At 50.0% G+C, this 26,671-nt stretch overlaps 11 protein-coding genes across 11 annotated transcripts; 3 read left to right on the top strand and 8 right to left on the bottom strand.

Moving 5' to 3' along the window:
* Window positions 1–214: 214 nt before the first annotated feature.
* On the top strand, window positions 215–3,317 carry CONPUDRAFT_71080 (uncharacterized protein; the record flags this gene model as incomplete). Its single annotated transcript, XM_007767241.1, has 9 exons — window positions 215–1,501; window positions 1,580–1,692; window positions 1,886–2,034; window positions 2,406–2,458; window positions 2,595–2,596; window positions 2,647–2,822; window positions 2,876–2,902; window positions 2,956–3,130; window positions 3,188–3,317. 9 exons carry the CDS (start codon window positions 215–217, stop codon window positions 3,315–3,317), a joined length of 2,112 nt encoding a protein of 703 aa, XP_007765431.1.
* Window positions 3,318–3,944: 627 nt separating this feature from the next.
* On the bottom strand, window positions 3,945–5,391 carry CONPUDRAFT_119989 (glycoside hydrolase family 93 protein). The gene is made up of 2 exons (XM_007767827.1): window positions 4,864–5,391; window positions 3,945–4,806 (listed from the first exon to the last, which is right to left on the bottom strand). The coding sequence occupies exons 1-2, from the start codon at window positions 5,363–5,365 to the stop codon at window positions 4,205–4,207; spliced, it is 1,104 nt and encodes a 367-aa protein (XP_007766017.1). The 5' UTR covers window positions 5,366–5,391; the 3' UTR covers window positions 3,945–4,204.
* A 944-nt stretch (window positions 5,392–6,335) lies between these two features.
* On the top strand, window positions 6,336–7,536 carry CONPUDRAFT_135773 (uncharacterized protein). The gene is made up of 2 exons (XM_007767826.1): window positions 6,336–6,854; window positions 6,907–7,536. The coding sequence occupies exon 1, from the start codon at window positions 6,366–6,368 to the stop codon at window positions 6,630–6,632; it is 267 nt and encodes an 88-aa protein (XP_007766016.1). The 5' UTR covers window positions 6,336–6,365; the 3' UTR covers window positions 6,633–6,854; window positions 6,907–7,536.
* Window positions 7,537–7,794: 258 nt separating this feature from the next.
* CONPUDRAFT_119984 (general substrate transporter) lies at window positions 7,795–10,703 on the top strand (the record flags this gene model as incomplete). The annotated part of the gene is made up of 17 exons (XM_007767825.1): window positions 7,795–7,914; window positions 8,041–8,295; window positions 8,350–8,430; window positions 8,481–8,540; window positions 8,596–8,633; window positions 8,694–8,841; window positions 8,888–8,958; window positions 9,009–9,063; window positions 9,116–9,227; window positions 9,283–9,325; window positions 9,383–9,597; window positions 9,654–9,750; window positions 9,808–9,904; window positions 9,961–10,026; window positions 10,079–10,200; window positions 10,254–10,401; window positions 10,450–10,703. Exons 2-17 carry the CDS (start codon window positions 8,232–8,234, stop codon window positions 10,701–10,703), a joined length of 1,671 nt encoding a protein of 556 aa, XP_007766015.1. The 5' UTR covers window positions 7,795–7,914; window positions 8,041–8,231.
* An 88-nt stretch (window positions 10,704–10,791) lies between these two features.
* CONPUDRAFT_100181 (glycoside hydrolase family 13 protein) lies at window positions 10,792–13,352 on the bottom strand. Its single transcript, XM_007767824.1, has 19 exons — window positions 13,224–13,352; window positions 13,035–13,169; window positions 12,953–12,982; window positions 12,770–12,898; window positions 12,614–12,709; window positions 12,527–12,565; window positions 12,420–12,456; window positions 12,244–12,368; window positions 12,129–12,191; window positions 12,008–12,076; window positions 11,866–11,939; window positions 11,776–11,818; window positions 11,589–11,731; window positions 11,535–11,538; window positions 11,461–11,487; window positions 11,339–11,400; window positions 11,071–11,286; window positions 10,978–11,014; window positions 10,792–10,927 (listed from the first exon to the last, which is right to left on the bottom strand). Exons 1-19 carry the CDS (start codon window positions 13,326–13,328, stop codon window positions 10,802–10,804), a joined length of 1,560 nt encoding a protein of 519 aa, XP_007766014.1. The 5' UTR covers window positions 13,329–13,352; the 3' UTR covers window positions 10,792–10,801.
* A 2,205-nt stretch (window positions 13,353–15,557) lies between these two features.
* On the bottom strand, window positions 15,558–15,941 carry CONPUDRAFT_33782 (uncharacterized protein; the record flags this gene model as incomplete). Its single annotated transcript, XM_007767044.1, has 1 exon — window positions 15,558–15,941. A coding segment is annotated over one exon (384 nt), but the record flags the coding sequence as incomplete, so codon positions are not given.
* A 332-nt stretch (window positions 15,942–16,273) lies between these two features.
* On the bottom strand, window positions 16,274–18,106 carry CONPUDRAFT_119978 (alcohol dehydrogenase). The gene is made up of 8 exons (XM_007767823.1): window positions 17,635–18,106; window positions 17,524–17,572; window positions 17,398–17,473; window positions 16,954–17,281; window positions 16,878–16,895; window positions 16,746–16,830; window positions 16,538–16,693; window positions 16,274–16,486 (listed from the first exon to the last, which is right to left on the bottom strand). The coding sequence occupies exons 1-8, from the start codon at window positions 17,939–17,941 to the stop codon at window positions 16,441–16,443; spliced, it is 1,065 nt and encodes a 354-aa protein (XP_007766013.1). The 5' UTR covers window positions 17,942–18,106; the 3' UTR covers window positions 16,274–16,440.
* A 273-nt stretch (window positions 18,107–18,379) lies between these two features.
* Window positions 18,380–19,631, bottom strand: CONPUDRAFT_88543 (ribonuclease HII; the record flags this gene model as incomplete). Its single annotated transcript, XM_007767822.1, has 7 exons — window positions 18,380–18,494; window positions 18,550–18,673; window positions 18,736–18,769; window positions 18,851–19,057; window positions 19,107–19,227; window positions 19,278–19,371; window positions 19,430–19,631. The coding sequence occupies 7 exons, from the start codon at window positions 19,629–19,631 to the stop codon at window positions 18,380–18,382; spliced, it is 897 nt and encodes a 298-aa protein (XP_007766012.1).
* Window positions 19,632–20,388: 757 nt separating this feature from the next.
* CONPUDRAFT_80664 (uncharacterized protein) lies at window positions 20,389–21,708 on the bottom strand (the record flags this gene model as incomplete). Its single annotated transcript, XM_007767314.1, has 5 exons — window positions 21,416–21,708; window positions 21,077–21,366; window positions 20,765–21,019; window positions 20,651–20,704; window positions 20,389–20,598 (listed from the first exon to the last, which is right to left on the bottom strand). Coding segments are annotated over exons 1-3 (563 nt in total), but the record flags the coding sequence as incomplete, so codon positions are not given.
* Window positions 21,709–22,286: 578 nt separating this feature from the next.
* CONPUDRAFT_135768 (uncharacterized protein) lies at window positions 22,287–23,109 on the bottom strand (the record flags this gene model as incomplete). The annotated part of the gene is made up of 3 exons (XM_007767821.1): window positions 22,287–22,740; window positions 22,801–22,880; window positions 22,936–23,109. Coding segments are annotated over 3 exons (708 nt in total), but the record flags the coding sequence as incomplete, so codon positions are not given.
* A 178-nt stretch (window positions 23,110–23,287) lies between these two features.
* CONPUDRAFT_80663 (uncharacterized protein) lies at window positions 23,288–25,177 on the bottom strand. The gene is made up of 12 exons (XM_007767313.1): window positions 25,087–25,177; window positions 24,988–25,020; window positions 24,909–24,928; window positions 24,833–24,847; window positions 24,744–24,782; window positions 24,664–24,692; window positions 24,448–24,449; window positions 24,259–24,318; window positions 24,079–24,210; window positions 23,791–24,016; window positions 23,682–23,736; window positions 23,288–23,629 (listed from the first exon to the last, which is right to left on the bottom strand). The coding sequence occupies exons 1-12, from the start codon at window positions 25,163–25,165 to the stop codon at window positions 23,405–23,407; spliced, it is 915 nt and encodes a 304-aa protein (XP_007765503.1). The 5' UTR covers window positions 25,166–25,177; the 3' UTR covers window positions 23,288–23,404.
* Window positions 25,178–26,671: the final 1,494 nt, after the last annotated feature.

The raw sequence follows: 26,671 nt of genomic DNA, 5'->3' as shown, positions 1-26,671 counted from the left end.
TTCAACGTGCCTCGAGGCTTGGATGCGATTCGCCGTGCAGCGCGCTTGATTATCGACTCGCTGGTCTTTCACTATCACATCTATTTTGCAGGCGCTTTACGCCTTGTGACACTTGGGGGCGTTCGTTCATCCAGATATATAACTAGACATCCCTTGCGATCATCAAGTTTCATCTTTCCCACTTGGAAGTCCATCAGACCCATCTATTCACAACATGGACGACGATTACTATGTTCCACGACCACCTAGTCCCCAGTCGGATGCCTCTGGCTTAACGTCCGATGGGGATGAAGAAATGACACCGCGGCGGACGTCCAGGAGGGTTCGCTCTCCGTCGCCATTACCACATCCAAGAAGAGATCCAAGAAGAGCTTACGTCGAAACGGAGGTTGAAGAAGACAACGAGGCCAGTTACACGGACGAGGGCGAGTGGGTAGAGGTAGAACCAGAAGAAGACGAAGAGGAGGAGGAGGAGATGGAAATCGAGGAAGAGGAAATCTTGGATGCGGCACCATCCGAACCAGGATCAGAAGAGGCAGAGTCGGATGGCGGCATGCCCCCGCCTTCAATACAACTCATGCGAAGAAATCCCAGTGCAATTGAGGCGCACCCACAACGCTCTATTCGCGCGGAGCGATACTCGAATCGCCTCCGGCAGTGGCGGCCGACGTCGTTTTGCGCAGGAGGGGTAAGGGAGCCACTCCCACCGGTGCTACGCGTTGTAACGTGGAACGTGGACTTTGCGAGCAAACATTCCAAGGATCGACTCTCGGAGGCATTGCATCACATCATGGAAGATGTTATGCATTGCAATATCGACCAGCGGCCGGATCCATGTATCATCATGTTGCAGGAGGTGCATCAGAGGGCGTTCTCTCTGCTACAGGAGCACTCGTGGGTCCAACGGTACTTCATCATTATGCCTGGTGGACCACATGTCTGGGGGAATTGTCCCTACGGCATCGTGACACTCGTGTCGCGCACAGTGCCACTCGTGGACTCGTTCGTCATCGATTATCCAGGATCCCTCATGGGCCGACAGGCACTCGTAGCAGAGATCAAGCTCGGAACCCCCGCATATAAGCTGCGGAGACAACTTGTTCCATCGCAGATGCGCACATTCCGCATCGCGAACACCCATCTGGAGTCGTTGCCCTCCGGCGGCCCACAGCGTCCGGAGCAGATGCGGATGGCGGCGGATAGTCTGCGCGACGAGGAAGTATGTGGCGGGCTGGTCTGTGGGGACATGAACGCCATCCTTCCGTCGGATGAGAGCATCCCGGAGGACGCTGGTCTCTGGGACGCGTGGACGCGCGACGAGGGCGACGAGGGCGACGAGGATGGGTATACGTGGGGGTATCAATCGCCACTACAGGACCAGCATTTTCCGCCAGGACGTTTGGACAAGGTTCTTTTCACAGACGGAGACGGTTTCTCGGTCGATGTTCCTGAGCGGATCGGGGTCGGGGTGAGAGCTAAGTCAACGCGGAGCAACATGTTCGTGAGTGACCACTATGGGCTGGTCACCACGCTGCACGTTGCCCGGGCAGAGAATTAGATCTGCCGTGACTAATACCAGACCGAGAGGGGCACAGAGGAGTTGTCCGCAAGGGAGAAGGTGGCTAATCTTGTACTCGGCGTACATGCTGCGGGCATTGAGCTGGGAGAAGTTGCCAGGGGTGGAATTCATGTGTATGTACGCATATTTGGGACAGGCCGATGAGTCGTTGTCAAACTGTCAGCTACAGAAGTTTCTCCACGAATCAGAATTTGATGTGCGACGTGGGATGCCTATTTTTGTCGCGTCAGGCCATTTGCAGGATCATGATAGCATTCCGGAGCCATGTGCCATATCTGGCGTACTTTTCTTAGCTGGATTACGTAGTATGCATGGAGCAGGCAAACACGACACTGCAGCAAGTTCTGCTGGCTGCTGGTCGCCAATGGTCTCCAGACGAACCAAGACTGGAGTAGAGAGGGCGTCAGATAATCCGACGGTGACGTTCGCGGGGGACAAGACAAGCGAAGCGAGACGTGTCTAATGGAAGCGAGAATCTGAGCTAAAGCCAAGCTCGGCCGAGCCGATCCAATGGGAGCGCCCAGTTGTCCGGTTGCCGATTGTTTGGTTGCTTCGGGACGATGCAAATATTAGATTAGGGCGGAGACATAAATATAAGGACGAGTTCTCCCCATCATCATCCTTTTCCACCAGGTTGCACTCTTCCCTCGAGCTCTCCACTCTCCTTATCCACCCATACCAGTCGCCATGAAGTTCGCTACCCTCGCTCTCTTCATTTCTGCGGCTGTGGCCCAGTTGACTATCAACACCCCGTATGTTCTCCTTATTCCCTCTCTCCCACGCACCCCGTCGTAGCGCATGTCCGTTTCTTATCCTATCTTTACAGGGCCAGCGTCGTTCAGTGTGAGCCCGTCCTCGTCTCCTGGTCCGGAGGAACTAGTTAGTCCTTTTTGCCCTTATATCCATGTTTGGTATCTGATTCAGACATGTCTTAGGCCCCTACTACATTGTTTGTCTCCCTACCCTTTCTATTCATATAGCGCAACTAACTTCCCCCTTCCGTTACATGATCTAGAGGTGAGTTGCTTGTATGCCCAACCAGCTCATATACTCATTTTACTTCTCAGCGTCCACAATGGTGCTGACCCCAACGGTACCCCCATCGAGAACTTGCCTACGCAGTCTAGCACTTCCTACACCTGGAATGTCAACGTTGCTCAGGGAACTTCGATTGGTTTCACTATCCGCGACAGCACTGGTACGACTGCCCAGACTTCTGCTTTCTCTGTCCAGGGCGGCGGTCGTGAGTTCATATGCTAATCTGCGCGTTACCCTGATCTGACGTCACATGCGCAGCCTCTGACTGCTTGAACGGTTCGAGCTGTAAGCCAAATTAGTCACAAGATATTCGCAAGTCTTGCTTACATGATTTATAGCCGGTGGATCTAGTGGATCTTCGGGTAGTTCCTCTGGTTCGTCCAGTTCTAGCACTGCGTCTGCTACCTCTTCCGTGTCTGCTACCTCTTCTGTGTCTTCTGCGTCGTCCTCTGGGTCTGCGTCAGTAACCACTCCTGCAGGTTCTTCCTCTGGCTCCGGCAGTTCCTCCGGGAGGTAAGCATGTTCATGTCAGCACAGTGATACTATGACTCATCGTGGTGTGCTTCATAGCTCCACTGCCACCTCCGGCTCTTCTTCACCCAGCTCCACCGGTGGCTCGACTGGTGCTGCCACCATGAACGCCGCTAGCATGGGTGCTGCTGGTATCGTCGGCGCTGCTGTCGCTGCCCTCCTTCTCTAAATGTGGGGATTGGCCTGAAGGGGAAAAGGATGGACCTTCAACATCTTGAACCATTTGTTGTGAAGTAGTGTGTGACGAGTTCTGTTCATCCGAATGTGCGGCTTGACATTTCTTTCTACTTTATATACATACTTTCATACATTTTCTTTGGACGTTTCCCGGATTCAGTATTGAGCCCGTCATGTTTGTAGCTTGTTTGTGATCAAACTTGTCAGCTTAGCTCCAAAGTGCGATACCCTAATGTTACCGTCGATGTTTCCGCGCTCGAGTGATCTTTGAAGAACATCTGAATGTATGATATTGTCTGTGTCTCAGAATATGCATGGCATCCCTTGTGTCGGACTGTGAAATAAATTCAGGGTATCCAAGGAACAGGCATTAATGCTCCGAGTCATGGCACATCATGCATCCCGCATTATGTTCTGCTGCCAAAGTGCTTGCGCCGTAGGAATTTTCCTATAAGCCTTGCATGGGTCCCCTAAGTCAAGACTTGCCATGAAATTTTTTGAACTCCCCAGTCTTTATCTTTACTATCTTTACTGCGCAATAACAGACCAAGTTCAATATCGCTTTCCAAAATTTCAATGGGCAGACGTGGTTGGCCATCCAGGACTATTTTGACTGTATGTTTTGCGTAGATCGAATCCAATTATTACTACCGTTCTCTGGAAAAACAGATGATTGTAGTGACTATACGTATAATGTTCGCATAGCACTAATTAGAGTCTCCCATTCAGGCCGTGGCACGACTTCAGCTAGGGACGCTGGCACCTTTGCGTACGTATACCAAGTACATCATTACACGCAATATCTGATTACAATGTCGATGACAGATCCCATTCCTAACCAAGAACAAACATGATACCCAAAGAAGTCCTACATATGAATTAAGATAGGGTAACCTCCTGCACCACAACGTCACTCGTGCCGTAGATGGCAATGAAGTTGTTGTTGCCAGTGGTGGTAACGCCGGGCCAGAAGGAAGGGGCGGGGCCAACCGTGAGCTTGTTGCCCCAGGTGTTGCCCCCGTCTCCGCTCGTGACGATCTTGACGGCCTCTTGAGCGGTACCAGCCACGCCGCTATCCTCGTTAGTCATAAAGATGGCGACGAGCGCTCCGCCAACGTTGGCGACCTGCGGGGACTGTGCATTCAGGCCGTTGGGGGCGGCGTAGACGACGCCACGCGGGCCCCAGGTGCTGCCATCGTCGGACGACTCGCTCTTCTGGACCTGGAAGATACCGTTCTCGACGGACTCGAAGACGGCAAACAGGTTGCCGGCAGCGCCGTTGGCCGCAATGCCGATCATACCGTCGCGCGCGTCCGTCTTGTCCGTGCCGATGACTGCGACGGGGGCGCTCCAAGTCGCACCCTGGTCGGTCGAAGAGGACATGATGAGGTCCTGGTCGTTGGCGTTGTTCTCGCGCGAGTAGTAGACCTGCACGGCTCCCGAGCCGGTGACGCGCAGGAAGGGCTCCCAGAGACCGTTCGCTAATTACAAATGATTTGTGAGTATTTAACCTCCCCAAATACCAAGAGGAAACTCACGCTGCGAAGCCGCTGCCTGCTCGGCGGCCTGGCTGAGGAACTGCCAGGTCACGCCTCCATCCTCAGAGTAGCAGATGGTGATACGGTAGTAGGTGTATGCGGAGCCGCTCTTGTCATTGTTGCGGAAGGAGGCGAGGATGCGACCACTTGGTAGCTGTTGAAGGTAGGCGTTGTCGATGTCATGTGCGTCAGATGCGCCGCTGGTGACCTGTCCGAGGATGGTCCAAGTAGCGCCACCATCGGTGGAATGTATTGCGTTGATGATGTTGTTTCCATCCTGGAAGTAGGTGGCGGAACCAAGCAATGAACCATCATTCATCACTGACGCGCGACCGTATGTGTTCGCGCCAGCCATGCCAGCAGCTGAGCCTGTCATAGTGGGAACCACAGCTGCCCGTTTCTGCAGTCCGGCTGGAGAAGCGGGCGCGCCCAACACAACACTGGCAACAGAGAGGGCGGCGGTCGCCCAAGTGACTATGCTAGAGGTAGAGAAGAACCTCATGGCGAAAGAAGGTGGCCTGGTGAGATAATTTGAGCGATGTGCTAATATGAAGAAAGCGAGTAAATGCGTACGAGAATTAGCTGGTATTCTGGGGCGAGGCAGGGACCTGCGGGCGAAACTACTGGTTCTCTTCAAGTTCCACGGGCCATAGGCTTTATATGTGCCCCATTAGCCTCTCCAGCCGGTGACAAGGAGAAGCTCTCGGTTCCGTGCCTGCGGCTGAATGCCGGTATGGGAGTTTGATCACCAATGCAGCAAAGAAGAACGATCAAGCCATGCAGATGGAGGAAGATACCACAGATAAAACGTGAGGGAATGGCATTCGACCGCTGTCAACCAGCGTCAACCACGCGGGATGACAACCCAGCGCCTTGATCTTTCGCAGCAACGACCAGGAACTGGCCTGAACTGAGCTCAACCACCCACCAACAATTCCGCATCAGGCAGAAACTAACGCGATGCCGCGTGGATGACGATGTCTGGTAAGTCAGTTATATGGGTCACAAGGCTTACCCCGGTGCTTCCCTGTTCACTGTTTGGCAGGGCGATGCAAGATGAAAACGTGGTGCATCGAGGACAGCCAAAGGGCAGCTGTGTCTCCAGCCGCCTGCATAATTATCGCCAGATTATCGGGATTTGCAAGTCTTGTCTTGAGCTAAATAGAGCTAAGTACCAATCCGAAGAAGAAGCGTTTACAGCGTCAAGCTACTTGACGTTTTGCACAAGCGAGTGGCTTTTATGCTGGTGCAGCTGCACGAGAGATATTAAACGGTTGTCTTCGAGGCCACAATATCAAGATCAGGAGGCGGCCCGTAGCTGAGAACCTGAGAAAACTTACACTTGAGCTCATGTACACGGATTGAGATGACCGTCTGGACAATCGAGGCACATCGGGAAAAGCCGGTCCTAGGCCGGGGTAATGGTTTTTCCCGGCCCTGCCAGCGTTATCCTGACCCACGTTTTTGCAGGCCTTTCCTTATCACTGGATGTAAGCTAGCAGATGCTAAGCATATATACCTGCAATGACCGCTTCTTCGCGGTCGTGAATATAACCCAAGTCACCTCTAGATCTAAGGCCCAAGGGCTTACACACTCAACATTGCACAGCCAGATCTCGCAGTCCTCCATTCCCCGAAGAAACGAAAAAACCCGATCGCATTTCTCGCCTCAAGATTACGCGTTGATTGTCGCCTCACATACTTCGCCACTTTCTCGTCAATCGTCCTCCTTAGCTTCGACAGCCAGGCGTAGTACATCCACTCTATGAAACCTGTTGTGGGATACCTGGGCACTCTTACAGCCATCTGACAATGCTTGCCTTAGTACAACTATGCTGCTCCATCAGGGAGGCTGCGCGCGCACCGAGCACAGATAGGTCAAGCTACAGAGCCCCACCCAAATACAGGGCTCGACGTTAGAAGGCCAGGTGGACCGGGCGAAGGTCAAGCATCCACATCCACGCGTATCCTTAGTCTAAGGATGTTTGCATGTAGGTACTATCCTCCGCTCAACCCTCTAGCGCTCAGCGTCCAAGCCTCTAGTCCCACTAGTAGGCCCATCGGATGGGACCGATGATCGTCGTTCATGCCATCCTCTTGACCTTTTCTTGGATCTTTACAAGCAAACGCTGATGTCCCCTTTTTCTTTCTACTTGGTCGCTCATACCTGGGAAACCGCATCTCCCCAGTTCACCACGGTCCCCGGAACAACAAGAATGTTTTGCGAAAAATCCCAGTAAGTTAATAGAAACAGACAGGAACGTACTTCAACATTGTTTCCCCCAAACTGTCACCCGCGTTCCTGTGAGGTCAGTGTCAGGCTACAGGGGACAGCCAGTGGACAGCCCCAACATCCACATCACCCGTCGCAATATGTCAAGGCTAGATCCTGACTCTGCCAGCGAAGACCTCCCCTTCCCTCCCCTTCCTCTATCATCGCATATGTGCCTTGTTGGAAGACACCAGACGGGTATCAGATGTCGAGTTTGGCAGGCCGGCAACGGCGCCCGCCATTACTGTGGGCCAGAGTCTGCCAGAGTATGCCCTCGGTTGCCCCTTCCGTAAACCTTCATTTCCACCGAGTTCCCCTTGATGAATTAAAAAAAATTACACGTATTCAACCTCCACACCTCCACATGTGCGAACACACTGACTGAGAGTAAAATGACTAGCCTGGCCGTATGGACAATCTAACACTGCCGAACTGAATAGGTAGTCGTCGGGATTGGGAGCATTTGGGAACCGGCGAAGGCCGAGCTGTGAAGGTGGACATCGGTGAGATTCGATGTTGACTATTATGCAAATGATTTCTTCCGTAGATCACATATTCATCCGTGATGAGACCATCATAGCATTGTGCCACGTGTACAACGCTGTCATGCTCAGCAACGCTTGGTTCCTATAAGTCGTAGCATAGGTCAGCCGCCCCTTGGCCTTGGCACCTGTTCCAGAATCAAGAAACATGCATTAAATCCACGTTCACGCTTCAACGCTGCCCGACTCTGACTGGAAGGCATACAGAGCCTAGATTCGAGGAAACTTCGGCATTTGGTCAGTCAGAATATACACAACCTCCCGGACGCAAAGGTCACAAGAGATCTTTGGCTCGGTCCCTTTAGCCTTCTCATCGCTGTCATTTCCTGTTAAGTACCTTACTCTAACCTTGATTTGCCCCAGTTTGCCCCACATTGATCAGGTTCTGGCAGCTGTTCTGGCACCTCGGCGGGACGGTGCACACGCCAAAATGCGTTGGCCGCCTCCGTATAAAGTCCTTCCGACAATTCAACAGCACATCCGGTTTCCTTCGTCTGCGGTTTCCCCGCCGCCCCCACGCAGCGTCCTGACTGTCTTGAGATCCTCTGTCGTCCATGCCTATCCCAGAGTGGACCATTGCTGATTTTATTCACCATGGTCCTTGGTGGAGAAACAAAAGTATGGAGGGAAAGTGCTGAAGTGTGATTATGTATTGACGAGTCATTTCGTCAGGCATTTTGTTGCTAAATCTCTATCTGGTCCTACCTTTACTCTCAGCGGCAACCAACGGGCTGGATTCATCGATGCTCAATGGTAACGTAGCATGAGTCTTCAAGCATTCCATCTTGCTGAGTTGTGGCTAGGCTTGCAGATCTTACCTGGCTGGCAGGACTATTTTCACACACCGACAAGCAAAACTTTGGGTATGTTTCTCAATTGCTGTCACGGCTGAGTACCACTCTAAGTACTCTCTCATAGGTCTTGTCAATGCAGCTAACTGCATTGGTGCCCTCGTCGTAAGTCTCCAAAACTTTTCAAGGACGAAGTTTCTGAGAAGACTTATTCCGATTCGTCAGGGCATACCCATCACTCCCATATTCAGCGATCTCGTTGGACGGAGAATGACACTTTTCATGGGCGGTGTCATCATGCTTGCAGGCATCATTATGCAAGCTATGGCATCCACCGTGTATATTTTCATTGGGGCTAGGATCATCGGCGAGTGTTCTTCCTCGCTCACATTCACCCACACTGACTTTCGACTGCACAGGCGGTTTTGGCATGGCTTTCACTGTAAACGCAGCACCGTTGCTTATTAGCGAGCTAGCATATCCGACACAGGTTGGGAAATTTGACTCAAGATCACATTTGCAACTAATGAATATATGCAGCGTGGGAAATTGAGCTCGCTCTTCAACACAATGTGGTACTTCGGTAGCATTGTTTGTCAGTGATTAGCTTCTCAAGTCTTCTTATTATATCTTACGTTGTTTTTCAGCTGCGTGGATATGCTTAGGAGCTTATGATCGTGCCGGTGCTACGGTTTGGTCATGGCGGGCACCCGTGTTGGTGCAGCTGGTCATCCCCACTCTGCAAATCTCGCTAATATGGTCCGTCGAGTCTAAATCGATAGCCGTTGTATGAATCACTCAATACGAGACGTAGGCTTACCCCGGAGAGCCCAAGATATCTTGTGTCCAAGGGCTTGGTCAGTTGTTTCCATTTAAGCCATCTGGTATCTTCGTGGCCCTAACACCTCTTTCAGGAGTCTCAAGCTGCACGGATTCTTGCAAAGTACCACTCCACCAGCAACGATGAACGAGACCCTCTCGTAGTCTTCGAGATGGCACAGATTCGACACGCCTTGAAACTGGAGAAGGAAATTTCAAGCGGAACTTCGTACTGGACATGTTTCTCGACAGCAGGAAATAGGAAGCGTATGACCGTCATTTTCGCGATTGCACTCTTCTCGCAGTGGAGGTATGTCCCTTACCGGATTCCTCTCCTTCATTCCCATGATAAACGACTGCCTACAGTGGAAACGGCCTTGTCTCCTACTACATCAACATGGTTCTCAATGGCGTTGGCATCACGAGTACTCGGACCAAAGCAGCGATCAATGGCGGACTGCAGGTAAAGTTGTTGACTTTTTACTTGCTCGTGACCGGAGCTAAGGGTACGAATTTCCAGGTGTTTAACTTAGCCAGTGCCATCTGCGGTGCATTGCTCGTGGATAAGCTTGGCCGTAGAAAAGTCTTTTTAGTCTCAAACATCGGCATGCTCATCGGTACGCATGCTCTAGTCAAACCTACCTTACTTCCTGAGCTGATTTTATTAATGTAGCCTTTTCTATGTGGACACTTACTACAGCCCTATTCGATGTATCACAAAACGCAGCGGCTGCCAAAGGTAACGTCATCACGATCTCAAGCGCCTTTCGCAGACGCTGACGCTCTTCTAGCCACCGTTCCGCTCATTTTTCTCTATTATTTCTTCTACGACTTCGCTTATACGCCCATGCTCATCTCGTACACGCTTGAAATTCTACCATACAAAATCCGTGCCAGAGGTTTTGCCATCATGGTGATATTTACTCTCCCATCTAGCTTACCGCAAAGTGCTGATGTCATATACAGAACTTCACTGTTTATGCTGCGGTTGCGTTCAACCAATTTGTCAATCCGTGGGCCCTTGAAGCTTTGGGTTGGAGATATTACCTGGTCTACTGCGGGTGGTTGGTTCTTGAGTTGCTATTTATCATGGTTTACATTATCGAAACTAGAGGTGGGGTTTCATCCAGCTACGTAAGAACAAGCGACTGATTCAACGTAGGGAGAACGTTGGAAGAAACGGCTGCTCTGTTCGATGGAGAAAAGGGACCACAAGAGATCGAGGAAAAAGGAGGCGAAGCCGCGACCATGACTATGAACCAGCTCACCTCTCGGACAGGCAAGCGTGAAAAGGGTTTGGCCGAAGAAGAGTACTTTGAACTACAGGAGGGTAGCGGTTTCCACCTACCCAGTACAAGGCCGCCATCGCAGATGGATTCACAGTCAGAGGAGTCGGCCATCGCATTATCTGTTTAATGTTCCAAAACCACACACTGTATTTTATGCATATTTACTTGTAGTACCTGTAGTACTTTGTACGCATACGTCAATACGTCAACATTGGGTTATATAGTTCATTCTTGGATCCAAACTTCGACTTGCTTCGGCTTTGTATAAAACTCGCCCCATCCTTTGGAATCAATGCGAACTGGGGTATTGGTAGAGTCGAGAAGCGGTATATAAGTCTTGGTGACAGATTCCTGTAAGGTGCGTCATAAGCATTGTTCTTCGTCAGTGATAGCTAACATACTAAGCCCATGTTCATCCGAATACTGCATAGTGCTTTGCTGTATGCGCACATTGTCATCAAAGCCTTACTAGCACTGATTAAAACCAGCCGCACCTTGACTTCATAGTTCCGTTGCTGATTATCACAGCGCATCCCGGACGAGAAGATGACCCTCGGCGCACGAAGCCGACACAGTTTTTGTGGAGGAAGTAATCAACAGTCTCTCCATACGCATAGAGTTTCCTAGCGGTGAGCAGCTTCGTCACATTCCTAGCAACCGCTGCATCATAGCACTCTTTGTTTGGATAAATGTCACCGTAAAAGGCACAACTAAACGCTTCATTAGTCTACAGTTCGGAGTGAGCAACCAAACGTCACTTGCGGGTGACCGTGGGGGCGAAGAAGGATGAGTGCATATGCATGTACTTTGAAACTTGCATCAACCTGTTTACGTTCATTCATCATTCATCGTCATTTGCAAGGTAGGAAGTCCACTTCACGCACCCAGCTCTCCAAGCTTTGTCCAATTTGCTAATGATGCGTTTAGAAAACAGTCCAGGAAAGTCGATCTAACCTACCGTGCTTATGGCCTCATCAGTAAGCGAACGCTGGCCCCAAAAGCGTGCACCTACTCATGATTGTCTACAAAGGTTACTGCATCGCCAGGTCTGCAGTAAACAAGAGTATCATTAAAGATTGTTCGAAGATCAAATGCTTGGCCCTGTTCGCATGCTTGGTGAAACTTGAAGTGTAGTGGAACATCAAAGAACGTCGTCTATCCTAGGTCAGTAATTGTATTTTGGCCCTCAGTGAGCTCACCTGTCCCCGAAATGCCCTCACGTAGGGTAGGATCGTCCGCAGACTACAATGACTCGTTGAGTGCGAGCTTTGGCACAGGCGTAAGACGACACTTGCTTCCCCGACCAATATTCTGCAACCGCGAACATGTCGCGGTCAGCATTCCTTGCTTTCCCACTCTTGATCTATGTAATTTAAACAGCATAAGCTAGCAATTAGACCACACAGAATATCCCCAAATGAGAAATCTTACAAAGTCGAGGAGAAACCTCCGGTCCATATGCTTTATGGCGTCAAGCCTGTATCCGCCTGCGCCGGTGGTCTCAAAATATCTGAGTGCTATTTTAGAGGCTCTACGCTGCGGTCTAAATTACCTCGAGAATCCACTTCCCCCACGCGAGAAGGTCTTCTTTAACTTTGGGATGCCGATGATCGATCTATGCAAAATTGTTACCTACGCGACCCACGCATGACCCATGTACTACATACGTCACCGCCGAGTAAGTAATCGTAGTTTCCAAGCTCCTTGTCGACATGTTTAGACCAGCCCTGGTGCCCTTCGCCAGTGAATTTGTATATTGCTTTGCTTTTCGAGGAGTCATCCCAGTCAATGCCTAGTTGTACGATATTAAGCGGGAAATGTAAGTGGCCTTTTTTCAACTCACCAGTAAAGTGTTCTTGCGTCCAGCGCAAGTCGCTATACTAAGAAGGTTCATGCCAGTGAGAAATGGGGAATGTCGATGCTGCGAATTAATGGCCTGCGAACACGTACCTTTCCCATTCTACCTGTGAAGTCGTACGCTGTCCATGCCTATAGCGTGTTGGACTGCGACGTATGAGTGTGGGACAGCCCACGCACCTGTATGACTCTTTCTTTTCCTATTTCCTTTGTGCGATCGGTGGGGTCCACGGGGACTGCTGGAAACGATTCTCGGCGGTCCGCACCCATTTTATGCTGCCAATCTTCATGAGTCCTTGAGAGTTATTATCAACTAAGGAGAAACCAGTAATTCACATTGAGTACTGCATCTATCAAAATAAGAAGCTGGTGTTCCTTCGCGGTCTTGCAGGCGTCCAGAAGTTCCTCGCGGGTTCCCCACCTTGTAGCTACTGTGCCTTTCTGATCAAATTCGCCTAGATCCCACTAATCTCTTCAATCAATCCTTCTTATATTGAGAAGTTGTCATAAACTCCTTACAAGGTCGTAGGCATCGTATCCTTGACCAGTCTGTGTGGAGTCAAATAGTACGAAGGATATAGAACGGCCCTAACTACCAAACCTTTCGGGTGGCCTTATGAGGGGGCGGCAGCCATACTTGAGTGATGCCCATGTCTCTTAAAGATGCAACCTCAGATTGGAAGTGTTTCCACCAGCTCATAACAGGATGCCGAGCTTCCCAAGTGAAGAATTGGATCTTAAGAACGCTTATATGTGGGTTTCGTCATGGTTTCATGAGGCTTGCACTTACCATACACGCATTTTCGGAGCTTTCCTTGGGTCTGATGCGCATGTGAGATAAAGCTGGGGCTGAATACGCCCATGGGAGGGATTGGAATAGATTTCTTATGTCCATTACTGTTAAAGAAAGCGGCGAGCTCGAGCGGGAGTGTGTTGTATGTGGATGTTAGTTGGCGCAGCTGACGTTAAACGCGCGCTTTGTGACAGATAGGCGATTTAAAACTCCGCTCCAATAGAGTATATAATTGAAGATCTCACCACGCGAGGCTTTCCTTCAACCGTTTACTTGGCCGCTATCGCGACCGCGTTCTGTACAGGCGTTTCGTCTGCTTGGAGCACGGTCAAGGTTCGAGTTGCTCGCAAGACGGCCTATAACGAAGAACCCTCATTAATCGCTCTAATCACGAATTTCTACGCTGAGAAGAGTTTCATGACGAGGCAACAATTCATGTTTGCCTGTAACTATCCGTGGCACTATTATTATTGGTCCCATTCACTAGCTAGTAATTGAAAATTTCATGCTGTCTTATTCGTCAAGTTTCCACATCACATATCAAGGGATCGACAACACATAGTGCATGGCGGGCAAATGTAAACCAACACGCCATAGCATGACATACTTGTACATGACCCTATTTCGTCTGACTATCTGACTGGTCATACAGTGAACTGGCGGCGCACTAAACGTATGGACACTTAGCGCCGTGATGAAGCGGCAGCAAGCGCTGGCCAGACGTGCACTCCGTTGCTGAGAGAAGCAGGAGGTATAGCATAAAGCCATGGCGTGTTATGCAAAACAGTCGAGGCGCCGAAAAGACTCAGGCCCTCAGGCCTCGTATGTCAAAGATGGGCTCGGGGGTCCCATGAGACTTGCATCTAGCGCATAGTAGCCCATCATCTCCCACCAGCATGGCTTGGTCCAGAGCTGATTCGGCCTACTCGCCTAGGTACTACCTTGACTGGCGAAAGCTCTGTTGGGATGTTTAAACCATCACCGGCCTACCAAGAGCTTGATAGTAAGTGCCCTGCTTTCACGACAACGCGTCATTCGAGACTTACCTGGGTGAAGCTGTCCCAATTGAATGTTTGAGTTTGGGGCCCATTGAATATGTTGATCTTGCGCTTCTTCTTCTTGGGCTGCTCTCCGACATCAGATTCGTCAGAATCCGGACGTGCCTTCTTAGCGTCCGCCCTGCCTGCCTTGCTGGGGCCCTTCTTATCCTTTTTGATGGTCTGCTTTGCATCAGTGCTGTCTTCCTTGTTTGTTGAGCCTTTCTTCTTGGATGTAGTGCGCTTCATTTTCTCCTTCTCTTGGGCTTCATCCTCGCTTTCAGCAGGCGCGACCTTCTCTCGTTTAGCTTTTGAAGGTTTCGAAGTCGGTGCCGCTTTCGTTGGAACTGGTTCCGCCTCAAGATCGTCGGGGTCCTCTGAAGCGACGTCCTTTCGTGTCTTCTGCTTCGGTTTGGGTTTCGGCCGCGTAGAGTGCTCGAGGTCTGGTGAAGGAGGTCTGGCAGAAGTTTGCTCAATGTGTCCACTTTCCACCTGTTTGCTTATGGGCTAAGATTCGTTCAGTTCGTCAGGATATTCAAATATTCGAGGGGCGGGCAACGTACCTTTTGAGCCCTCGACGCTTTCTTGAGTTGTTGCTTAAGCTCAGCAACTTCTGCTTCCAACTCGGAAACCTTCTCCTGAGCACTGTCTGCGGCAGCTTTGTTATCTCCTGCGTGATCCTATCGAAACAGTTCAAAGTACGAACAAAGCGTAGCCAAATTCTGCACGCACCTTCCACTCTCCTAGCACTTCCTTTAATTTTTCTACTCGTTGTTTCTGCTTTTCAATGACGCGTGCCTGTTCGTCGTTCTCAGTTCTTGCCTCATCAAGGGTTTGTTGCGCTGCTTCGAGCTCACGATCAACTTGAGCCTTTGTCTTCCGCAGAACTTCGAGGTCAGCACGTTCGCCCTTTTTAAGGTTCTGCCAGTTGTCGTGCTGATGCTTCAATTCATCGTGCACATCTTTAGCCGCCTCCACTTCTCGCTCCAGTTCCGTCACGCGCGCTTGTAGTTTGTCACGTTGACTTGAAAGGCGTTCGAGTTTTGCGGAATGAGAATCGGATTTGGCATTCGCACTAGCGTGAACTTCCCGAAGCTGCCTTATCTCATCCTACAAAGTAGTGAGCTATAGAGAGCAAGAGACCGAATCACAAGCTTACCTCCATCTTCTCCTTTTCCATCCGACTCTCAGAAAGGTCCGCAGCAAGAACTTTGTTCTTCGTCTTCAGCTCCATGATTAGAGCTCGACGCTGCTCTAACTCTTCATCTATGTCTTGTATATTCACCCCTCTCTCTTCGAGTTCTTCTTGCAGCTCCATGATCTGATTCTCCAGCTCCGTCTCCCTTTGCTGAAACAGAGAAAGTCTGAAGTCTCTCTGAAGAAGGGCGACACTTTCGCGTCGGAGAGCCTCTCGCTCCTTGAGTACAGAAAGGCGTTCCGCCTCCAAGAGGGAGGCAGTCCTGAGGTGTGCTAAGCGATGGCAAGACTGTAGGGTGTCGCAACCGTCACGCCAATCCTTGCGTTCCTTCTGAAGTCTATCATTGCCTGATATTTCAGCATCGCGGACGCGCGCAACTTCGATGGCCAGATCTTCGCGAAGCTTCTTAATCGTCTTCTCGAGGTCGTTGTTCCGCTGAACGAGCTCTTTGATATGGCTCTGCTGAGATGTAGCCATCGCCTCGTACGGCGCATATGGGTGGCCTTTCGCGCGAACGGGAGTAGTGTTGGGTTTGGGGATGAGTGACTGAGCCATTGGGTTAGATGTGGTGAGAATTCAAGAGACTACCAAGGGGACGAAGGACGTGAACGATAGCGTTATGTAGCCACTTTCTCTGTCCCATTAATATTAATTGAGCCCGCGCGACACGGTCACGTGCCTACGTCCGGCGCAATAAACATATTATCCTTTATTTCCCGAAAATATTTTGGCGACCAATATTAATTGCGTTCAATGATTGAAGCTGCAGATTGCAATTGGTTGCAGGGATCTAATCGCAAATATCTGCATTGGGCGGCTATGATAAAGATGTTTGACAGATTTGAATCCAGTAAATTTATCGACACGAATTAATGATCATGTCGGCATACTATATAGTACTTGATAAATATGAAACAGTGCTAAAGTCAGGCAGCGTTCCCCTCAAGCAAACTCAGCTGTCGCAAAAGAACAAGTAACTTCACATCTTAGCCTTGGGCTGAGGATCATCTGAGATCTTGACAATCCTAGCAACAAAAGATCAGCCCAGCTCAGTATCACACGTAAATTTCACCAACAGCTTGCCAGTATTTTGGCCAAGGTAAAGCATCGGAAGAGCCTTGGGCGCATTCTCAAGACCTTCAACGATGTGAAAGCTGCGCTTGATTGAGCCATCGGCGACACCTTTGGCAATCTCTTGGATTGCCTCAGCGTATCTGTGCGCGTAGTCAAACCTACGTATGTTGGTTAGCGCTCCTGGTTGAGCTTTCGAGTTAGAATACACACACAACAAAACCTTCCATACGAGCACGTTGTCCGATCAAGGCTTGGTAGTTCCTGAGGCCTTTCGGTCCTACCATCGCAGTAGCGTCTGAACCTCAAGTCAGAGCAATACCTCAAAGAATACGTTCCACCCACTATAAGCGGATATGGCACCTAGACGATTAATTAAGTCATTTAGTTTAGAACACGTCCAGTGTCGGAGTAATCTCACCGCATAGCACAATGCGCGCGTTCTTCTTCAGCCGACTCATAGCGAGATCCAGCATTTCTCCCCCAACGTTGTCAAAGTACACGTCTAGATAGCCAACGGTTTTCCTAAAGTTGTCCTTGAACTTAGGGTCCTTGTAGTTGAGTACCTTGTCTTCATCTACGCCGGCCTCCTTGACGAGCCACTCGCACTTCGCGGGTGTTCCTGCGATAGCAATAACGGTCGCGCCCGCCTTCTTCCCGAGTTGACAGACAAGAGAGCCAACAGCACCTGCGGCGCCAGATACCACAAGGGTTTCGCCAGCCTTGATCTTGCCCACATCATGAAGGCCCTATACCAGCATCCAAGTTGATGGATTGTCAATTAAAGACCCAAACATTGTGCACGCACGAAGTAGGCAGTCATGCCTAAATATTGGACGATGGAGCTAGTTACCGACGAGCTAACAAAAAGGCTAACTAAGAGCGTACCTGGCGCGCCTAATGTGTTCATGAAATCCAGTGGAGTGGCTCCTGGGGGGCACCTGAGGTTGTGTTGGTCGCGATAGAGAACAGACTAGTCGATGTCACAAACGTAATGAGGGTGAGCTTCCTGTCGGGAAGCACGAGGAACTCCGCCCATCCTGCGATGAATATCAGTATGTCAAGAAGAACAAAGATATGTCACAATTATAGCGAAACCCACCAGTCATTCCGCCAACACGGTCTCCCACCTTGAACGTGCTCCCCTCCCCAACCTTGACAACGACTCCCTGACCCCCTGCGCGCATAACTGCACCTATTTGCACGGGCTCGATGTAACTGCGCACGTCGGCGAGCCAGCCGCGCATGGCAGGGTCGAGAGAGACATGAGTGACCTGGACAAGTGTTTCCTCTCTGCCCACTTTCAGCGAGCTCAATGGAAGTGTTTGAAGTTCAAACGTGTTCGAGTTAACCTCGGCTTCAGGACGCTCACGCAGCACGAGCTGTTTGAAAGTACTGGGGAGGGACATGACGACTGGTAGTGTTGTCCAGTAGAATGGGGTGTAGGAGAACGAAGGTCGATTCTCAGTTTTGTATGAAGGCTACCGGCAACTAGAGTCAGTTGTGCCGGTTTCAGAGGGAAATGCTGAGGCCAGCGCTGACCTCTGCTGAGGCCCTGGCGCCTGAGCGTTGCCCGAGACAATTCACCATGCATCAATGCATCATTCTTTGATCCCCATCCCGGTTGATGATGACTCCGGAAACAAGGAAGCCGGGTGGCCCCTATCTCATGCACCTGAAAATCAACACGTTCTTGTTCCTTGAACACTTACTAACGCCTGACCTAGAAACATGCCAGAAATTCCTACGAATGTTCTAGAATGACACTATTCGTTGACTAGACACCAAATTAGCATTACAGATAACACATCGATATTACATGAAGTGGAATTCAGATCTAAAGCACTCTACAAAGTTCCGACACTTTGCAGCCCTAAATCCCGAGCGACAACGCAACGGCCCCGATCCCGACCCTTTTCCGCTTCGAAAGCTTTGATAAGCGCGTCATTGCCCTCGTCAATCCTTGTGCAGACGGTTAGAGCGAATGAATTTCCCTGTTGACACTACTCTGACTTACCATTTGACAGGATGGGCTTCCTTCTCAAGAAGAACTTTGACTGTGGTCCAGGAGAAACGGACCAACGATGGAAATCCAAATGTTGGATCAACGGAAGACTTGAGCCATGCTTGAGTTGTAGGGTCTGGAATAGTTACTTCAAAATGAACCCGACAAGACGAGACGGGAGTCAAATACAATACTTACCAGAGGGGTACCCGCTACCAATGGTATTACCCCACTTCAGAAGGGAGTCTGAACTCAGAGTTCAATGACCGAAGTGCTTTACAAGAATATAAGCCGACATACCTTCTGATGCCACACCCTCTCCATCGCCTTGAGATGTAGACTCTTCGTACACCCAGTTCTCCAAACAGCTATCTCTCGTTACTTTAGCTCCCACGCTGGCGGCGCCAACTATCTTGAACAACGAGTCGGCCTTCTTCCGTACAGTGAAGGCAATCCCGGGAAAAATAGAAGAAAGCAGAGCAGTATATTTGTCGCAATCGCCAAGAGCATCAACGTATATCTTCCAAGAGGGTTAGACATAGAAGCCGTACGGCACGACGAAAGCCCACCTCTGATAGCTGAATTCCCTTCTGCAAGACTTCCTGGATCAGCAAGATAGTGGCATCTTGTGCCTGTTTGTTCAGGTTTATTGGAGGGTTACGGAGCATGCCAGCTGATATCGCCTGAGGACTGAAGTACATTCAAACAAGCTCTTTGTGCACAAAATCTGGTGTCCATACCTTAAAACACGTACGGCCCACCCTAGGTTATATGGGTCGGAATTGAGAACTCGCAGTAGCTCTTCGCGCTTCTGAGGCGTGAGTGTTTTAGAGTCTACAAGATGCTAGGCTTTCAGGTGCTCAATGTAAATGGTGAAGGACTACTGACTAACCTGCGAAGCCCATTCCTTCTAGCTGTTCTTCGTATGCCTTGGGGCAGAAAGCGACGCCGTACACCATAGGTCCCAATACAGGTCCCCGGCCGGCTTCATCGACACCAAGGATGTAGGGGCCTGAAGACGTGGGCAAATGTGAGTGGTGAGTATATGAGTCAATGACGAAGCGTTGCTCGAAAGGTCCTGCATTGGTCGACATGACGTCTAGCCAGAACACGCGTTCGCGTTATTTGTTTGTGCTATTAGGACATGATACGCATTAACCAATATTTAATACTTTAATTTGATTCGAGGTATGCAACGTTAACGTCTACTTATCAACGTGAGCGACTATGCCCTTAATTCGTAAGGTACGCGGCTAGTCGTTCTTAAACGGTTTAAGTTTAGCTGGCTATTCTTCTACTACTTAGACGGATCCCGAAGATAGTAAATTTGAAGATAATAAATAATGCATTGGAGTTCGAATAAAATCCGACTATCATACAAGGGCTAGTGATACATAGCGTAAACCGTCATATTCCAGCTGGTGGCGTTATGGTACTGTGCGGAAGAGCAATGGGAAGTCGTAGCGATAATTACTACAGTGGATATCGGTCATGCCACCCCCGTTTGGCATTATCTACGAATCTCCACGGGTCGGTTCGCAGAGATGCTGTCAAGCGTAAGGGCTCAGAAAGATGCTTTAGGGAATTGTTAGAATGACTCACATTTAGTCGCAAGGCATGGGTAGCCTTGTGTGTCATGGTACGACAATTGTAGCCGTACCTTGAGTATTCTAGTTAAATTTGGGTTGAGAGGAAGAAAATATGGAACACTCACCAGCAGTCATCAGATGGTGTCAAGATTCCTTCTGCAACCAGAGATTAGACGTCTACGCCGTCCATACATGGCAAGCCACTCACGTTGTTGTTTCCATTCCAACAGCCAGATGTGCATATGGCCGTTGAGCAAGGCGAGAAGGCACGGGAGGCAAAGGGGGTCATCTCGGCTTATGGCAGTCCAGTCCCCTCTTCGCAAGTCAAACACTTGACTAACCCAGTCTTCGTGAGCGATATTGCTGGAAGCCTGCCCCATTAACGCCCATTCCTGACTTGAATATCGCAGACATCCTTTCAATCTATTTTTAAGGCTGTGACGACTTTCATAACTCGGAAGTCTAGCCCAATCTAAGACGCGTTTGAGTATATCCTCCCTATAATGTGAGCGAACAGGACTGACTTCTCTGGCACCAAAGGTCATTGCCTTTGACTGTTTCCCCGTGGCATCGTACACCTGATCATCAAGGATATGTTGGGTTAAAAGGTGAATATTCAAGCCGTGAGGTGGACAAACAAGTATCGTTGGCGCCATATACTTCGTCCAGAATACCTCGACGAAGTCCCCTGGAGTCTTTATTGGAGGAAAATCGCGCTGACTTCCGTTCCTTGAGGATTTCTTCGAGTTGAAAAAAGCAAGCACTCGGTTGGATGTCATTTTCGGAAGCTTCGATCAGACTTTCCTCATATCGATTGTCCATGTCGCATGAGCCAGTCGTATGCACCTCCCAGAGTATCTCAGGACCGCAAAATGGCAGCCAGTCGGAAGCAACTTTAACATCCAACAAAATTTAGCGCATCAAAGCATCAAAGAAGAGACTGGGCTCACGAGTATATGCATCGGACCATTCAATGTGGTCACCATCGCGTGTGAGAGTACGCTGAGCTATGTCGTTCAGAAACTCGAGAACGTCCAAGATTTCTTCAAGCTGAGAAGTTGAGAATGCAGCAAAGAATTTTCTCCGGACACCCGTGTCCGAGAAAAGCTCGTTGTCATCTTCGGAGATCGCTTCAAGTCCGTACATGGAGCAGAATAACCACAGACGATACAAGGCTTGATGAAAGCGGACCTGTTCAATGAAGGTAAGGCGACTCTTCGAAGACCGTCGGTCTTTGACTCTGGTTTCACCGTAAGGCTGAGAAAAGTGAAAGCGCATGTCGAACCCACTTCCAGCTGAACGAATCTTCCATTTCGTTGACCATCTTAGCCCTGCTGGCGAGAGCCGCAATCTCTTCGCGCGTCATGCTTGGATTGATAAAGAGCTCATCCTCAGACAGCAGCTCATCAACCGGTTTCCGGTAAAGGTTATTACGCTCGCAACGCAAGAGTCTGACTGCTTGTGGGAGGCCGGGGCCGACGACATTCTCCAGCACGGCACGCACGGTTGACTTAGGATGGGCCTTGAAGACATCATGCACGAACTTGCATGAAAGGATCATGCATCCGAGAGTGTGTAGATCTTGGAGGTGTACAAGGACGCGGTCTGTAACGTCGGCATTGAATGGGAAAGACATGATGGGATGCATGGTATCTGTTCGTTCGACGATTTAGGGGTTAAATAGGGCGGTGATGGCTGTGCGTACATGAGGCGGGATGTCCTAATATAGAAAGGCGGGACCGCCAAGCCCGCCCATTTCCCGCCGCTGGGGCGCACATCGCGTCGGGCCCCGCACCGATGTGACTCACAATGAGTCTGACGCATACTGTATACAACGCGCATGCACCATGTGGTCGTTTTATTGTGGAAAATGCCGCCATACAGTATACACGGCGATGAATACACCCACAGCAATAAGCCCAATCTAGACGAGCTCGACAATGGTAAGCGGAATTCGAAGGCACAACCTTAGTTCAAGGAGATGAACCCGCCATCGGCTGACCCAGGCGGTCCCCTTGTCATCATGCCTCGCCTCGGGTCTGGCGATCCCATACCCATGCCACTCATACCCCCACCACCCATACCGCCCCCCATGTTAGGACTCATGTTCATACTAATAGGCCCCGGGCCGCCACCCATGCCCATGCCCATGTTCATGTTCATTCCGCCACCTCCGCCGCCTGCATTCAAGCTCACTCCCATGGGTCCGCCACCCATATTAATCACTCCACCTATACCCATGTTGCCCATTGCTCCGCGGGACGGGTCACTGTAGAAATGGCCTGCTGACACAGGGCTAAAAGGTGCATTGGAGAACCCTCCCCCAGGCTGCTGACTCGGATGATGCGGCGTGTGTGGCGTGTGGGGAGCGTGATGGGGTGGTACATGGGCAAGATGCCCAGGGTGGTGAGGAGCATGATGTTGAGGTGTGAGTGGTTGTTGGGACGAATGCGACCGCGTCATGCGAGGCGAGCGTTCCGCCTGGGCCCGTTCCCGTTCCCGCTCCCGCTCTCGCTGAGCGCGGTCTTGGTCAGCGCGAGGGTCATTCTCGCGAATGACTTCGAGAAGGGGTGTTGGGTCATAGTAAAGTTCGGAACCTTGGTCGACGTGGAACCTGAGCACCATCCAAGGGCATGTGAGTTGCAGCAAGGCAGTGGCCGTAGACACAACGTACATTTGTGTCCCTACATCCCATTGGGGTCCGCGGTCGGCACGAGCGGTAGCCAGAAGGGAGTTCCATTCGGACGCAGACTCCTGTATGTAGTGCAGGATGAGCTATAGTCTATTATTCCAGCTTGAAGTGACTAACGATGGCCTGTGAGAGTGCGTTATTCGTCGGATAGTAGGTTTGGACTCGGACGCTCTGGGTTTTTGCGACAGCTTCAATGTGAGAGGCAAACTTGGTTCCAACGCGCTGAGTGTTATGGCGGGGAACCTTGACTTTGATATTAACAGACGACTGGGAAGCAGTTGAGGGAGACATCACAAAACGCGAAACCAATAGTTCGAGACAAGTCGAGTTGTGGCTGTGAAGCACTTTACGACTAGTATGAATACAAGCCCAACGCTGCCAAAACACAGGTCAGCGCGCGAGTCTGTCGTTCGCATGCGCATACTACTAAGAATGTTCGTTTGGGCCACGCTCATCGACAAGAATAATTGCTATACATCACTAGGATTAAAATCAGTGTGAAGATATTGAAACTCGAGGCTACGGGAAGGGAAACACCGTTATAATGTCTCTACATAAACTCTAATATCATACTCATACGGTAGATTCAAACCTCGGCGCTGCACTCACTTGGTACCGGCCCATCAGGTTCCAGGTACACGGTACTCAATTCTATAGGGTGTCCAACTTCCTCCGTACTCCATGCAAGACCAGAAAGGTGACAAACATCATATCGATGAAGGTTGAGGATCATCTTTGGGCCGCACATTGATAAGACTAAGACTTGGGTAACGTTGAGAGCGGTCCAATATGTGGCGGCACCCGCACCGTACTAGAATGAAAAGTTCGTCAGCTTCGGCTCAGTTGTTTTCAGATAGACGTACTCCTTTGAGGCGGGGAACCCATCCTATGGTAGTCATCATCCCGGCGAAAAATACGCTAAAGGCAACAAAGGTAAGAAACAGTACGCAGACAGCAAACATGCGAACTAACATGATGAAATAAAGCAAGTTGTCTCTCACTACGAGTGCCAATAGACCACTGCGTGAAGAGTCTCGCCAGTGAGACTTGACGTGACCATAGAACCGGTAAAGCGCCAAAACTAAGAGAATGATCTCAAAGGCCGTTGGAAGGGCAGCATTTAGACTGTATATCCACATATCCTGCTTATGCGCAGGAAGGGCAGTATGACAGGTTGACTCGGGAAGCACATACTCTCCTATGGTAAGATAAAACCGCCTTAGCAACTGTATGCAACAGCAAAGGCATGGGTCATCTTACCGGTTCCCAGCCTTGCTATGATGCCTAGAGCGACAAGACAAGTACCCTGAGCAACGATAAACGATACCAACAGAAATCTCAGCATAGCCGTAGAAGGTTTGTATAGCGCGTATACGCGTATGGCCATGAGCCCTTAACGACTGGTGAGCGTCGCGTAGATATTGCGTAAGTCTGCCCTACCTTGTACCATAAAAAACAACACTGCTTGACATATTAGCACAATGAAGTCCACTATGCGACCTAGAGTGGAACATGGGCCCAGTGACTTCACAGAGCGGGAAATGGGTCATGCATACATCTGGCAAATTTTTTGAGGGAGGCACGATGGTAAGAGCAGGATACTCCATCCTTCCTGTTAATGGCACTCACGACTGCAGCGGACTTGAGCGTTGAGGTTGAGAAGGTTCGAATGAATGCTCACCTGCTTAGACAAAGACAAGGGCAAATCCTCTACTAAAACTGATGTTAACGACTCTGTCCCGGGTCAGCGACGTACGGGGAAGACATGCACGTACACATCAAGAACCTGGGTCGTACTAGAAATCAACATCAAACCAAAAGTCACTTCCAAAATACACAGCTCACAAGACGAATATGATCCCAATATAGCGAAGCTAGTGCCTCTCAGCAACCATATCAACCGGACAAGGTCGGATGAAACACACCACAAAGTAATAGACGATGGACGGTGAAAGCCTTTTGCTCTAAAATGTCGCATCAGAACCTGCTTGAAGTTCTTGCTTCGACTACTCACCCATATCAGCTCAAGCTAAGTTACGAGTCGAGGGATTAGATGTTGCTCGGTTGTCACTCGCTCGAGATTACATTACCTCAGAGCCGATATGAATCACTAGGTGCAGAGACGTGTGAATGAAATCTTAGTGACGCGCTGAATTAAGGTAAGCTTACAATAGTCATAGATCACAACTCCAAACATAGCGACTGGAATGCATCATCGATAATGGTTATTGTTTGTGAGCTCTCGATCATGATGATTTCATTACTCACCGTCGCCATATGTGATGATTTGCGCGAACCTCTCCCATTCAGCCTTGCTGGGGGCTGAGGGGAGGCCCTCGAGGGACATATTGGGAGTCGGGACGCGGCGACAAAAAGACGGAAACGTTGCTCTACATATATATGTGATCATGAGGCACGTTGTATGACAAGAGCAACTGAGACAGGCCCTTTCATTTGATTGCTCGCTTGCGGCATCACAATCTACGTCAAACTCAAATGACCCTGGATTGAGCCAGGGATGCCCTATTTATTCCGGACTCTAAAGCCTGCCAAGTTCGCGACGTAGCAATTAGCCTGCGAGGTTTTCAGAAGCAACCCCATATAAGCAAACGCCGACTACGAGACAAACGGCCAAAAGCAGCTTCTTGAAGATCCCGCGCGTGGCAACAAGAATGAATAGCTTCCGTGTTAATAACATGAAGCAACGTAATAAAGAGTCTTTCTGCGATGAAGCATTCCGCGAATGAATTGGCCATGAAGTGGTGGGCGCCGTCGCAGCCTACTAATATACTATGATTGAGTACTGTTCACTCCAAAAGCAATATCCTGTATTTTGCCTTGAAGTTTCAAGTCCCTTGTCAAGTTCCACATACATATGCACAGTGAAGCGGCTGGCATCTGACATTGAACCCGAGCTTAGTCCAAGGGGCACCACAAAGACTCAATGACACAGTCGCGGGGACTACGGTTGTACGGGGCCGAATAAACAAGCACTGTGACAAGAAAATCCTGTAAGTTCAGCACCAACGTTGACCTCCTCATGAATTCAGGAATCCAATCTTGACGCTTCAGACTGATATACTGCATGACATGGACTAATTGACGTAATCAACGACCGACGACCTTCTTCTAGTGTTGCCGCAAGGTGAGGTACCTTGAGGAAATATTCAAGTAGACTCGTAACACAGCCTCACCTTATGCGGCCTAATAAGGCAACGAGCCACAGGCTCTCGCGTCAGGGAGACTGGGATAAAATGTCGACCCGCTGGCAGGCGACCGACGGAGTTTGAAGTTTGGCTCGGCCCGAGAGAGATCACCGTCCGAATAGGGAAAATCAGCCCCTGTAGATTAGATACGACGCGTCTGAACGCGCTCCCCGCCTCATGAACGCGTCGAGCCCATGTACTTATGTCCTTATCCCTTACTCCACTCCTTTAAATTATGAATGAACATTACATCAGCGATATACCCGGGGCCCTGTCCAATAACGCGCGCGATTCGCTCAAGAAGCTCCCCCGATCCTTCCTTGACAATCTTACATTCAAGCAGGTCGAGACGGTTTTTGCAATGACAACATGGTTCGACGCTCGATTCTCAGGCGAGCGAAACGCTACGACACTTTCAAATTGAAGCTGCTATCCGAAACATAGCAGGAGAGCATGTTATTGTCCGCGCAGGAACAGGCTACAACAAGACTTTAGCCACGATACTTTCACTAATCTTTGCACCTACTCGAAAAATCGCGATTACAGTCTCACCGCTCAAACTTCTTCAACAGAACCATGTGAGCTCTATTCCTGTTATAAACGCTCACCTAACAACCGCAAAGGTCGAGGAATTTAATAGCTACGGT

Source organism: Coniophora puteana, assembly GCF_000271625.1.
Source record: "Coniophora puteana RWD-64-598 SS2 unplaced genomic scaffold CONPUscaffold_3, whole genome shotgun sequence".
NCBI classification, from domain to species: Eukaryota; Fungi; Basidiomycota; class Agaricomycetes; order Boletales; family Coniophoraceae; genus Coniophora; species Coniophora puteana.
Note: the sequence above shows the minus strand (reverse complement) of the source record. Positions and strands in the feature narration are given on the sequence as shown.

Bases quoted from the DNA above. Each gene is read 5' to 3' on its own strand.
- CONPUDRAFT_119989 (XM_007767827.1), bottom strand. From the start codon at position 5,365: ATGAGGTTCTTCTCTACCTCTAGCATAGTCACTTGGGCGACCGCCGCC. The intron at 4,807-4,863 runs GTGAGTTTCCTC...ATTTGTAATTAG, and splicing joins GCAGGCAGCGGCTTCGCAGC to CGAACGGTCTCTGGGAGCCC.
- CONPUDRAFT_135773 (XM_007767826.1), top strand. From the start codon at position 6,366: ATGCTAAGCATATATACCTGCAATGACCGCTTCTTCGCGGTCGTGAAT.
- CONPUDRAFT_100181 (XM_007767824.1), bottom strand. From the start codon at position 13,328: ATGGACATAAGAAATCTATTCCAATCCCTCCCATGGGCGTATTCAGCC. The intron at 12,983-13,034 runs GTTTGGTAGTTA...GACTCCACACAG, and splicing joins CTCATAAGGCCACCCGAAAG to ACTGGTCAAGGATACGATGC. The intron at 11,401-11,460 runs GTGCGTGAAGTG...GAACGTAAACAG, and splicing joins GACAAAGCTTGGAGAGCTGG to GTTGATGCAAGTTTCAAAGT.
- CONPUDRAFT_119978 (XM_007767823.1), bottom strand. From the start codon at position 17,941: ATGTCCCTCCCCAGTACTTTCAAACAGCTCGTGCTGCGTGAGCGTCCT. The intron at 17,573-17,634 runs GTGGGTTTCGCT...TATTCATCGCAG, and splicing joins CCGTGTTGGCGGAATGACTG to GATGGGCGGAGTTCCTCGTG. The intron at 16,694-16,745 runs GTGTGTATTCTA...CAACATACGTAG, and splicing joins CGTATGGAAGGTTTTGTTGT to GTTTGACTACGCGCACAGAT.
- CONPUDRAFT_80663 (XM_007767313.1), bottom strand. From the start codon at position 25,165: ATGTCCCTCGAGGGCCTCCCCTCAGCCCCCAGCAAGGCTGAATGGGAG. The intron at 25,021-25,086 runs GTGAGTAATGAA...GATGCATTCCAG, and splicing joins AATCATCACATATGGCGACG to TCGCTATGTTTGGAGTTGTG. The intron at 24,929-24,987 runs GTAAGCTTACCT...CTCTGCACCTAG, and splicing joins AGTTGTGATCTATGACTATT to TGATTCATATCGGCTCTGAG.